This window comes from Malurus melanocephalus, unplaced genomic scaffold, assembly GCF_030028575.1.
Source record: "Malurus melanocephalus ecotype Western Australia unplaced genomic scaffold, MMel_1.1 scaffold_1, whole genome shotgun sequence".
NCBI classification, from domain to species: Eukaryota; Metazoa; Chordata; class Aves; order Passeriformes; family Maluridae; genus Malurus; species Malurus melanocephalus.
This window is the reverse complement of record NW_026623233.1, coordinates 5,617,324-5,630,288: the sequence shown is the minus strand read 5'-3', so window position 1 is coordinate 5,630,288 and position 12,965 is coordinate 5,617,324. Positions and strand designations below refer to the sequence as shown.

Below are 12,965 nucleotides of genomic sequence, written 5' to 3'. Positions count from 1 at the left end.
AGTAATACAAAGCACTGACAAGCATGAACTAAACTATCTGGTYAGGCAAAGACTAAAGGACAGTTCTTGTTGAAGTTCAGAAAGCCAAAGCACTTTCCTTATGAAAAACTACTTTCCAGCTAATTAGAAAGTGGAAGAATCTCAGGAATAATACTTGTGCTAATAAAAACTCCTGCTTTGACACTAAAGAACAAGGAAAATGTGGTCAGTATTTAATGGGCACAAGTTTTTTTTCACACAAGAAAGATTATCATATAAACTTTATTTTTTAGTCAAGCAGTATTAATATCGTTCACAGTATTAATATTCTCCGCAGCAAGTTGACAAACTCAATTTTCTATTTGTTATTACTTATTAGAATCTATAAATGTGTAAAGCAACTAGAATGAGATTTTGTAGCTAATGTATTACAAAGCTGCCAGCTGCAGTTAGCAGATTACTGTACATAACTGAGATGTGAAATCAAGAAGAATAGAAGCATATATAATTTTTTTCATATTTACATGTTTAATTACTCTTTGTTTTTCCACTTTGAAAATACAAAAATATTGTGTCTAGAGTACTTGAGAGAAATTTAAATCATATTTGGCTATATAGCAATTTTGTGGCAATTCTGCTTAAAGTGCATTTGAACAATATGTGAAATGAGAACAGCTTTGAAAGATTAGTTTTCTTATGGACAAACCAAGTAACTTGATTTTGMCGCTTTTTGTAAATGTCAACCTTCTACACAGCACAGATTTTAGACAAAACAACGCAAGTGTTGTGCTGGAAGCTACCTAATAAATCAACAAAAATCCCCTTGAATTTCAGACTTTCTTCACACCACAACACAAATACAAACAGCTGCCTTCTTTTCACCAACTGAAAAGAAGCTACAAAAATATATTATCTCTGTAAATGGRAGAACAGCTGCAAACCATTCCTTTTGCTTACTGAAGCATAACAATGGCACAGACATAAGTCTCAAAAACAGTCTGAAGAACAACCTCAACTGAGGTTGTAAAACCTCAGGGGAAAACACACAGGTCTGAGAATATGAAACTGCAGACAGGAACCACTACCTACCTAAAATTACAAACCCCCATATCACAGATGACCACCAAAGCAAAGACAAAAAACACAAAGCCCTCATTAATACACAAAATTCCTATAAACTGCATATCTGGTAACAGTACAATTACAACCTAACATATCTAATGTTAAATAAAATGTACATTTTTCTCTGCAGTAAATTTTATCAGAATTMATTTACTGAAAACTAAAGAGATGTTCCAACTCTTGTATTAACAGTTTGTTTAGCTTGTTTAGATTAATTGCGTGAACTTGGTGTTATTCATCTGTTAGTATTTCTTCTCACCCTTGCTTCTCCCTGTCCTTYCCCCTTCCTATATCTTACTATGCTAAATCTAAATGGGACCTTGCCTTAAACCTAGTTTGTGCAGAACGATAATTCCATGGGTCTCCAGAGATAAATTTAGGGAAGTAAGACACTGGAGAACAGGAAGGTGTGGGTTTGTTTGTTTGTTTTTAGAGAGGCCATTTCCTTACACACACAYCTACCAATTCTTTTCAATTGCTTTTGGGCTTCAGGGAGACTAACTTCAGGAAATAACTATCAAATGTCTTACGTTAATTTACTTGCAGACAATAACTTAGTCTTGAAGTCAGGTTTTGTTCACCTTTAAAATATTTTCAGATTTCTTAAATCTTTCAATGGATAAAGTTAACAAGAGTTGGTGAAGACAAGTGTTTCAAAACACTACTGCCAAGAACTGCAAAAATATGATAAAATGCTAAAAGTATATACTCATTTTGACAACCTTCTCATCTAAAGGAAATACATACAATATAGTATTGCCATAGTCTCCGCCCTCTTTTAATCCCCTAAAATAAAATCATAAGAAAGTTAAGTAGCAATCTATATCCCCATCTCAGAAAAACCTAAAACAAACAAAAAATACCCCAAGTCCCAAACTTCCAAACACAAACACCCCAAACAAACAAGCTTGTGTGAAGTCCCTATCCCAGCTTAGAAAAATGACTGAATGCTGGTGCTTTTCATTTTTTAGTGTTGGATGGAGTTCCTATCCAAAGCAGCATTCAATCATTTTGAAGAGCATGTCTACACAAGTACTCTAGTAAAAACCCTTAGAAAATCAAACACAATAGACAGCTGCTCTGTCAATCAGCCCATATAAGATATATAAGTTGCCTTTTAGAAAAGGGTAATCTATCTTTTTTGGTTRAAAGTGTTTAAAAGCCAAAGTGTTCATATTAAGCCCCATCCCCCCATCCTGGATTTCAGGTCTCATCCATTGAGCCAGATAGYGTCATGACACAAAGATCCTACATAGAAACAACAGCAGCTGCTACTTTTTTTTTGTAAACTATATATACCAGACATATTTCAGTAGAATATATAGCAGTCATACTTCCGTGCCCTGCAGTCTTGAGGTCTCACTGACTCCAAATACCTTGCTTGATTACCATCTGTAGTTAGTATGTTAACTTTRTAAACCATGTTTCTATTACTGGTTAGTAGAGAGAATCATAACGACATCTCTTTAAGGCATGCAAATAAAAAAGGCCCARTATCCACTTACACTGAGACCACACAGACCTAACAGAGAGTGGTCCCACTGAAACCCGTGGCAGGAAGGTAAATCACAGCTGGGTGACTGCAGCACCTGYGCTCATATTACAATACCAGACACTTTTATCTACAGTCTTCCTGCTGTCTAGGACTAAGATTAGTGGCAACAAGCCTGCTGGGAATCTCTTATTCCTTTCATCTCTCTGAGAAGGATTCTCWTGACCAACTTGGGCTGCTCACCTTTCAGGGAACAATGGGAGAAAGGTGAAGCCTGGTTTCTGCACAGATCAGACTACATAAATAACATCTTCATACTTGACCATATCAACCAAGCTTGCCAAGGTCAGCCAGCAGCTATTATATATTTTTATTGCTCTTCTGTCCACAAATTGCCTTGAGATTCAAAGTCAATGCATATACAAGGCTTCAAGACATTAAGCAAGCTAGCAGTGGGTAGCAATGCTGCGCTGGGATAAAGTTGCTTTGCTATTCGGTGGAATTTGCAGCAATATATGCAATGGATTAGAGCTCTGAAGTGACCACCCATCCATCRGGGGAACTGCTTGCTCAAGCATTTTGATAAGCTTGTCCAAACACTGGAAGAGTCACCAAAGCCCCTTTGAATCTGGCAATACTGCACAGAGAAAAGAACAAATAAATCCAAGCAAGGACATTTTGTTCTGATCATTCTGCAAGGTTGCAGATTYATATGGAAAGGCCACAGAGGACACCTGACACACCTGGGGACTGAGAAGACATACAGCACACTGAGCCAGGTATCAGGAAGAAGTTCTAAGAACTATGAAATCAAACTGATGAAATATATTATGTTGCTTTGGAAGCTATAAAAGCCTTGCTTTCATCTGCATTTGTCCTATGACACCCACCATGGCAAAGCCAATTACTTTCCAAAATCCCAATCTTCTAATCTTCTGAAAGTACCTTCAAACAACACAGCCAAGACAAAAAAGAAATAAATAAATAAAACAAAACGAAAAAACCCGAAAACGAAAAACATGCAGATGGCTTGTTTAGTACACAAGCACAATTTCACATACTCCCTAAATCACTAAAAATATTTATTTATTGAAATCAGAGTAAATTGAGACAATTACTTTTATCTAACTAATACTAACAAGTCACAAACAATTATATTAACACCAGAAATTTTTTCTTCAGTTTGAATTTGTACAATTCTGGAAACATTGCTTATGAAATAAATTACAAAACACCAAAAGTAGCATTTGAGCGAAGTGATTTCAAACAAACCTATAAAGCTTTTCCCTTTTCTGTATCCCCCAGTTTAAAGAAAACCAGTGCTCGTAATAACACAAACTGTATTAATAAAAGCCTTCCTACTTGTTGCTATGCTTTTTAAAGACTGAAGCTCCCATTGCAACTGGGACTTCACTATGCTAGAAATTAATTACAGAAGTAGTCCTTTTCTTGACCCTTTAAATATAAAGATTTTATTAATAAAAATCTAAACTTTGACAAAATCTGAATTTCCTAAACAGGTCAGGAAAAGAAAAGCTGTTTAAAAAGTCTTAAAACAAAAGAAGAACCAAAATAACAAAACCAACAAACTCAAAAACCTAAAACATTCCCCGTGTTGCATGTTATGCATGTTGCATAACAACAACAGTGTTGCATGTTATTTTGTACAGCTTCCTAATTCCTTTWTTCAAAGGCAGAAATTAAAGTGGTATCAATAATAAATTTAGCCAAAATTTGCTAATCCAAACATTGTAAACAGAAATAGCAAATAATTCTGTATTACATAATATTATCACTTACCCTGACAACATCTCAAATATAAGAATTCCTAGAGCCCACCAATCCACAGCTCTTCCATGGCCTTTACTTTGTATAACTTCTGGTGCAAGGTACTCAGGAGTGCCACAGAGAGTCCACGTTCTGGGATTAAAAGAAAAAAAAAACAAAAAAACAAACCACAGAACAAACAATAAAACCAGATCAAAGTGAAACTGGAATAACAGTAATAGCAAAAACAACACACACATAAGAAGTACCCAACATATACCTATGTATTTACTCTATAAAGAAATAGAAAAATAAGAAAGGCCTCTACAAAATCTAAACAGACTGCTTCGATGATGCTCTCCAATTGTCCTAGAACAGAGATATRTGCAAACTAAGAAACTTCTTGTCTGCAGAAAATACCTGTGGCCTGAATTTCCCAGCTGGTGGTGTGGTACTCTATCCATTAGGCTACATATTGCTTTGAAATATTAACATTGTTTTTCACTCTGAAAGCTACAGACACTGGGAGTTTATGGACTATTTCTGACAGGCCCAGCAGAAGACAAGGTTACTGGCCTTTTCCAGCAAAAAAAGTTTCATTTAGAAAAAAAGGGGAAGCAGGGAGTTTTAAAAAAAAGTAGTAGTTTAAATAAGTAAATAATTGCACATACAAGAGAGATTTGTTTTATGATCTAAATAAAGTTTTTCAATTAGTATTGAAATTTAATCTGTCATCACTTCCACTATACCCATCACATGTGAAATATTTTGATTTTTTAGTTATTGAAAATATTTACAAGGTGTAGTTAATCAAGTGTGAGATAAGTAAGAAATACTATTTTTGAAATATTTTAATGCAATTTTTAGTCATAGCATTCTATAGTAAGGTCAGAATAAAACTTTATATTGCTAACTACTTGAAACTCAAATKCTATAAAGACATGAAACAAATTGAAGCTAAGCAGTTATGCTTAGAAGACCAAATACATCTGCAAATAATATTCTGAAATAATTTCTTACAGAAATGTGAACTTTTCTTTGTAAAACTGGCCATGTAGAATTTGCCTGGCTTCACTGCCTTGACTTAGGTTTAAATATACCTTGAGAAAAGAATGTGCTCTCATTTTGAATAAATTATCTTTGTCCAACAGCAAGTTGGAAGACAAAACCTTGAAAATGTGCTCACCAATTCAAGAGAAATTGATATCACAAGGAACAAGAAAGAAAATTGCATCACATTTTAAAAGGAGTTGTAGCTAGACATGACAAGGAATTTTGTCCCAAATGGCCACTGCACGTGATTTGTAACTTTCACCAAAAAAACCTCGGAGTATTTGTGAGAGGAAGAATCTTCTCCAAACTGGTAACACACTCCTGAACAAATACATTAAGATAAATAGGAATCACCTTTAAGAGTAGTACTAATACAACTTCTATTTTTCTGAGAATGCAGGGAGATGGTTGCTTCACCCTACTCTACGCTGATGTGGCCTCACCTTGAGTCCTGTGTGCAGTTTTGGGCACCACRATGTAAAAAAGACATGAAACTACTAGGGAGTGTCCCATGGAGGGCAACGAGGATGGTGAAGAGTCTGGAGGGGAAGCTGGGTAAGGAGGGGCTGAGGTCACTTGGTCTGCTCAGCCTGGAGGAGACTGAGGGGAGACCTCACTGCAGKKCACAACATCTTCACAAGCRGAAGCAGAGGGGCAGATCTTTACTCTTGTGACCAGTGACAGGACTCGAAGAAACAGCATGAAGCTGAGTCAGGGCAGGTTTAGTAGGATATCAGGAAAAGGTTTTTCACCCAGCGGGTGGCTGGACACTGGAATAGGCTCCCCAGGGAATTGATCACAGCACCAAGCCTGACAGAGCTCACTAAGTGTTTGGACAATGCTCYCAGGCACCGAGTGTCACTCTTGGGGGTGTCCTGCACTGGGCTTCGAGTTGGACTTGACAATCCTGATGGGTCCCTTCCAACGCAGCATACTCTATAATTCTAAGAAATATTTTTAAAGAGAGCTTTTGGGATGTTGTTTTTTTCCTGTTTTCCTTTCATTTGGTTGGTTTTTTAAGCCTTGGGCTTGATTCTTATAAATAGTTAAGATAAAGGAAGAGCAGTTGTACAGTCAGTTAAGGTTTTAAATGAAGAATTATGACTTGAATTTCAATTTAAGCTTCATGTTACTATGGTGAAAGCCAAATTACTCCATCGAAACTGTCAAAAGTGTTAGACATGCTTTGCATCTGATGTGCTTCAAGGTTCTTGAAAGTATATTTATTAGTGTAAAGAAACATCTTTAATTGTAGTCATAAATTTATCTAAAAAATAAAAACTCACACTTTCCAAAGCAAGCATACTGATTTCTTACATACAGCATTGCTTTACACTACTGCCATCTAGCAGTTGCCTACATCAGGACTATGGAATTAAGTATAATAGCAAAGCTCTGTCATCTTTTAAAAAGAAGGTATTTTCCCTCYCCCAAATTAAAAAAGCTGTATCCTTCATGTGACCTAATCATACTGATTTAGCCAGCTATGCAAATGAATCAGCTGACAGTTTTACTGTATTTAGGAAGAAGGTGATTTTCATTCTTTATCAAGGTCATTTACATACCAAAAAATTAAAAAATCAACCTAATATTTGACCATGACTTCCAGGACCTAGATAATTTAGGACAAATTAGGGGATAATGTAACTAAAATGACTCTCAATTGCCATACAGGTTATTCACAAGATCTTTTTATTCAAGCAAGAGGAAAACTGTGAATTAGGGCCAACATAATTTGAAGTCACCTAGCTTCACTAGGAAACAAAATTTATTACCACTAGTAGGTTAACTACTTCCTTAATTTCAGTAAAGAAATTTATGTTTACTAACTACACAAGAACTTGGAAGAAGCTCATTATCTTTTTTAAGATGTGTATTCATGCCATAAGATCATGACTTGTGTTTCCTCTTTTGCTGGTCATGAAACAAATTATTTAGTATTTTGGAAAACACATCACGTAAATGCTGCAAAAAGTTAATATTTTAAGATTATTTACTTATAATTACTATTTTATGACTACTGCCTATTCATCTAAAATTCCAGATAATCTTTTTGAAGACAAATTACAAGCAGAAGAATAAGAATAGACTGCTCCCTTCAAACTACTACAAAATATTCACTGCTCTGGATTTTCAAGATAAAAGCTGAAATGATAATTGCTAAATGATAATTGCTAAGGTTGAACATGCAATTTTAAAACATAAAATAAAATGAAGAATCTACTCTGGTTACAAAGGCAAGCTACAAAATAATTTTGTGAAATTTTTGAAGAGTACTATGTGAATAAGTCTTGATGGTTAATGTGTTTCAGCATTCCACACCATTCACCATCCATTTCTGTGGTACTCGACAAGCTTTTTGCGTATGAGCCAGATGAACAACTAAGTTTGTTTTGGTATTCTGGCAGTTTCTCTATAATTATATTTAACAAAGATTGCTTTGTATCCAGCCCACAAAAGTTTGTTTGCAAGGCATTCTTGTTTGCTTCCACAGTGACAAACAACACACTTTGTAAACTAGACTTACTGTGTCTTACTTAGTCTTTTTCTCTTCAATCCACTGTGAAGAACAGTCATGAGGCACATCCAGCTTAAGCAACAGTGCAGAACTATCCCCAATATGTTTAAGATTAATCACTTCTCAAGTTTCTAGAAAGACTCACAGGTAAATTTCTTTTTTAGGAATGTGAACTGAATAAACTAAAATTCACAGTGAATAACATTCCAGGGAAGAAAAAAATCACTGAAGTCTTAATTTTACCTAAAACTTTTTTGAGTGAAATCTGTCCATATAAAAAATATAAAAATTCCATGCAGATTAGTTTTGTGCTTCTCTGAAAAAACATGGGAATTTAAAGAAAACCCCCAAAAACAAAACAAAAAACTCCAAACATCCAAACCAAAACAAAAAATCCAACCAAAAACCACACCAAAAAAAAAAAGAAATCAGATCAGAAAAAAAAATTCAGTGAAAATACTGAGCCCAAAAAGTGGTATATACTTTTCAGAAAGAGAAGGGTCTACAAATGTAATAGCTGTAAAGTTCAAAGCAAATCCTTTTTACAGCCTTCAGGTAACAGTAATTTATAAAAACCCCCTCCCCATCTTTCTTCTTGACATTGCCCTTTTTTAAAATGAGTGGCACATCTATTTTATATGAAAGTACTTACAAGAAACTGAAAAGGTTATTAAGTCTTCAGTTAAGCAACATCAAGGTGGAAAAGAGAAGAAATAAACAGCAGCTGAGGCAAAGACACACTGTTTTGGAGAAAAATTTAGAATTTTTAAACGTACACTATGMGTGAAAAGGGAGGAACAAGGATAAACAGAAGGACATACCATCAAGGAACAGAAGGAGTAAAGAAAACCTCCTCTCTTTCCTCTGTCTCTAAAAAGAAAATGTTAAGAGTCTAGCCCTTCAGAAATTATACTARTAAGAAAGTACAGGTGCAGGCTGCTTTCCACAGTGGGAACATGAGCTATGGGCCAGACACTCTTTCTAAAGAGGAGCTTAACTGTAGAGAGACATGGTAGAAGGGGACATTTCATCCCTTCACACATGGTAATGGGAAGAAAAGAAAATGTGAACAGAAAAACCTCAATTAGGCAGCTACAGAATCATTTATGTAAACTGTTATGTATCTGGACAGTGCAATTGGATCAAAGGCCTTCTGCAGACCACATTTTGATTTACATATTATGTCTTCTCTCTAGCAATGTGTTTGCTGATCCTGAGAGCAGGTTACCTCAAAATGTTTAAAAAACATGAATACTTCATGTCTTCTTTTTGCAATTCATGTACACTGTACATATGCACACAGCTATACACTCACTGACATACATACATRTAAGATTCACATGTACAGATGTTTGCCATGCATAAAAATTACAAAATATCTCCTATACTTTGGATGAAATAGTCCACACCATCAATGAAGGCACCTACTGGAGTGCAATAGTGGATTAAAGGGCTGATAGCTGTGTATTTCTACAGCAACAAAATCAGCGTTACGAAAATAACTTCAGCTAGTGGGGAGGATACGATGCAGTTCCAAAAATCCTCAGTGACACAAAAAACTAAACCAGATTTGCATAGGTAACTACCTGTGCTCTAACTGATAATGTCCTTGCTCATTCCAATTTTATGTTCTGTATTTGTTACCTGTTGTATATATGTAGRTAAATCAGGTAAGAATAGAGAACTACTATAATGTTATTCAATACAAACTGATTGACTTCACTGCCCCCCAAGGAACATAAGAAACAAAAAAGCAATTAAAAGCAGTAGTGCTAACTTTAAGTTTGATGTCCTAAAATGTATTTGAACAAATTTAGAGATTCAAATCTTAGAGATTCATCTTCCAGGTTTTAAAATATATTCTGATGTGAATTATCACCTTATTCAATGAAGGGTTACTTCCCCTGTGCCTTAAACCATAGAAACACAAAATAGAATTACCACTAAGTGGCAGTATTTACAAGAGGAAGTCATAAGAATTCGTATGAAAATGTCTTATAAAGAGACTGCACTACTTTCTTCCATGGAAGTATGTTACCTCTTCCTGCAAAAAGTTATTTTGATCAAAAAATGAAATATTTTAAAAAGGCACAATTTGTAGACCTTTTTGCTTGCCCAGTGGAAACTGAATTYAAGTGTTCATAATAGAATTCTATGGTTTTAAAACAGATTTTCACACCTTAAAGMTGAATAGAAACTTCGATTTTATTTTCTGATTTAATTTGTCTCCTCTGAATTTTACTTCCTAAGGGATCCATTAGGTAGCTTCTTCAGATCCACCCTGCTCTCAAACTTGTACAATTCTCCTCACACACTGACCCGTTTGTTGAAAAAGCAGCGTCAAACAGGTACACTGTTGAGCAGAGAGGATGAGCATCTTGCATCACCTGCGCAAAACTAACTCCTCACCACACTGCCTCAACCAGAGCAATCAAATACGGTCTCTCTCAAAGATGACTCAAAGGCCTAGCACCAACCTTGTCACACCACTTTGCTGATACGACAGGCTAGTTTTTATCTCCCTTTTCTTGAATCCCAATGTTCTTGCTTACTCTTAACATATATTACAGTCTTGGAAGAGTAGTCCAAACAGAGAGAACAGAGAAAACACTGAGCAGGGGCAAAATATCTACATTATTAAAAAGTTTACATATGCTATTAAAGCTGCCAGTAATACAAAAGGAAGATTTAAATAAATCAGCTGTGCTGAAGGTAGCTGTATTGTTTCAGTTTAGATTTTTGCAGTTTCATTTTAGCAACAGGCTATTGAAAACACTGCATCCAGTTAAAAAAATTTTATTCCTACACTTCAAAAATCTCTAAAAGGGAACTAGAAGGAAACATGAGTCGCAACACATACAGCTATTCAATATGTATGGAGGATTAATTTATGTATCTTAATATTTGCTCATATTAGTTCACTGAACTCCCTTTTTACAACACGACTGCTGAATACTTAAATTTACACAACCAGCTATATAAAAATATTTTTCTGTGGTTGCTTATGTATGATATTGCTCCTAGTTATACCTAAGGGGTAATAGTGGCAAATCATCATTTTAAAATTATTTCCTTCATATTAAGGAATTTCACATGTGTGAACTGCATGAGTATTAAACGAAATGCTGAGCACCTGAAATCAAACTACTTTTTTTAATGGTTTAGCATGCAAAATGTATTTACCATAACAAAAACCCACTTACCTGTCCACCAGCTTTTTTGCAAATCCAAAGTCAGTAAGCTTGATATGTCCTTCTTTGTCTAGTAATATATTTTCAGGTTTTAAGTCTCTGTAAACTATTTCTTTGGAGTGCAGGTATTCTATTGCACAAATAATTTCCGTAGAGTAAAACAGTCCTGTGCTGTTGTTGAAACGCCCCATGTTGCGGAGGTAACTAAAAAGTTCTCCTCCCGGCACATATTCCATTAACATATATAAAAAACGTTCATCGTGGTTGGTCCAAAATCTGTAATAAAAGTATTATTTTATTAGAATAAAGAAATTATGTCTCTGATTTGCTTCGTAAGTAAATGTCTGTAAAATAGTCTCTTTTGCCCCAGCTGTGTACGTGACTAATTTCTGATTCGTTGTCTGCAAATATTAAACCCCCAAGAATCCAGCAGGATTATGTAAGACATTCAAGTAGCCACCTTAACCTGCAATGTAAACCAGATAGCTGAGGATAGGTACAGCATAAGCCAAGAAATAAATGGATAGATTCTGTTTCATTGCACAAAACAGGTCTYTGCTAAGCACAAATAACTGACTTGATAGAAAGACCAGACATTTCTTACACACGTTACATTTCATACTATCAAACACTGCCAGAGTTATGGGGGTAGGCAGAATCTACTTTTGTAAAGACTTTCATGACAATATGTTCAAAACCAGACATCAAAGAGATGTCCTTCTCCTCTCTTCCTCTCCCTTCTTCCCAGGAGATTCATGATCCCAACTAAAGCATTAGATGACAATGCTTGCTCTTCTATGGTATCTTTCGTAACAGCAATAGAAAAGCAAAAATGACACCAAAACAAGATCCATTTCTGTACCTAAGAATTAATCTAAGGATAGGTAACTTCCATTCCTTAGACTGCTACTTAATTTAAGAGCCATTATTGTGGTAGTCAGAGAACAGTAAAGAACAGGTAAGAAAGAAAGAAAATAATTCCATGTGACTTTAAAATGTTTCATTACAGAATACAGGATTCTTCTTTACCACACTCTCCTAAATTAAACTTGTTTTCTTTCTATCTACATTAAACAACTCACATATCACACCCCTAAATGTAGCTCAACAGCTAAGAAGAAAATAAGTATCTGGTAACATCTCTAACACTACCATTTAAAACAAAGGATCATCCCTAATTCTACAGTAAAAGACAGAGAACACTGTATCCCTACCTAGTTTACTGATGCAGTGATAYAAGAACAGAAACTACTTTAGCTTCTAGTCAGTGCTTCTGCAATATCACAAGTACCTGGTACTAAATTGTGGCATAGAGCCCAGGGAAAGATAAGCAGAACAAACAGAGCTCCCTAACACATTAATGACTCTTACTCAGTAAGATTTCATTTTTTGATACTGCACTAGGCAGCCAAGGAAATAAGATAGACTATCATACATCAGCTACAGCTCTTCCATTSCCTCTGTGATGGAGAAAGCAGAGCCCAGGCTTGCCTTCTGTTTTGATGGAACTTCTTCCCTATCACAGTTATCAACATCACTAATTGGCTATTGAAGATGTTCACAGTATCTTTATTGACTATGCAAACACACTCGGAAAATGTGTTTTAGGTAATTGAGCAAAGCTGTACTTACAATAAACAATGAAAGAAGAGCACGAGTAGGTGAAACAAAGCAAACCACATTTATGGGAAAGGAAAAGCAGAATCTAACAATACAGAGGGGAAAAATGGAACATCTAGACCATTAAGCACAGGATTTTTACTGGAATTTAATTCTTCAAAAATTGACAAAGATTTGTCTGTCCACAGAACAATGGACACATTATTTGGTACACATGAAAAAG

The 12,965-nt window shown here is 35.4% G+C and overlaps 1 protein-coding gene across 1 annotated transcript in view; it reads right to left on the bottom strand.

The window, feature by feature from the left end:
* Positions 1-12,965, bottom strand: part of PRKX (protein kinase cAMP-dependent X-linked catalytic subunit) — a 50,585-nt gene that overhangs the window by 11,222 nt on the left and 26,398 nt on the right. The window contains exons 3-4 of the mRNA XM_057389994.1: positions 11,135-11,398; positions 4,394-4,513 (exon numbers count right to left, since the gene is read on the bottom strand). Of these exons, the coding sequence (XP_057245977.1) occupies positions 4,394-4,513; positions 11,135-11,398 (384 nt within the window). The remainder of the gene's footprint in view (positions 1-4,393; positions 4,514-11,134; positions 11,399-12,965) is intronic.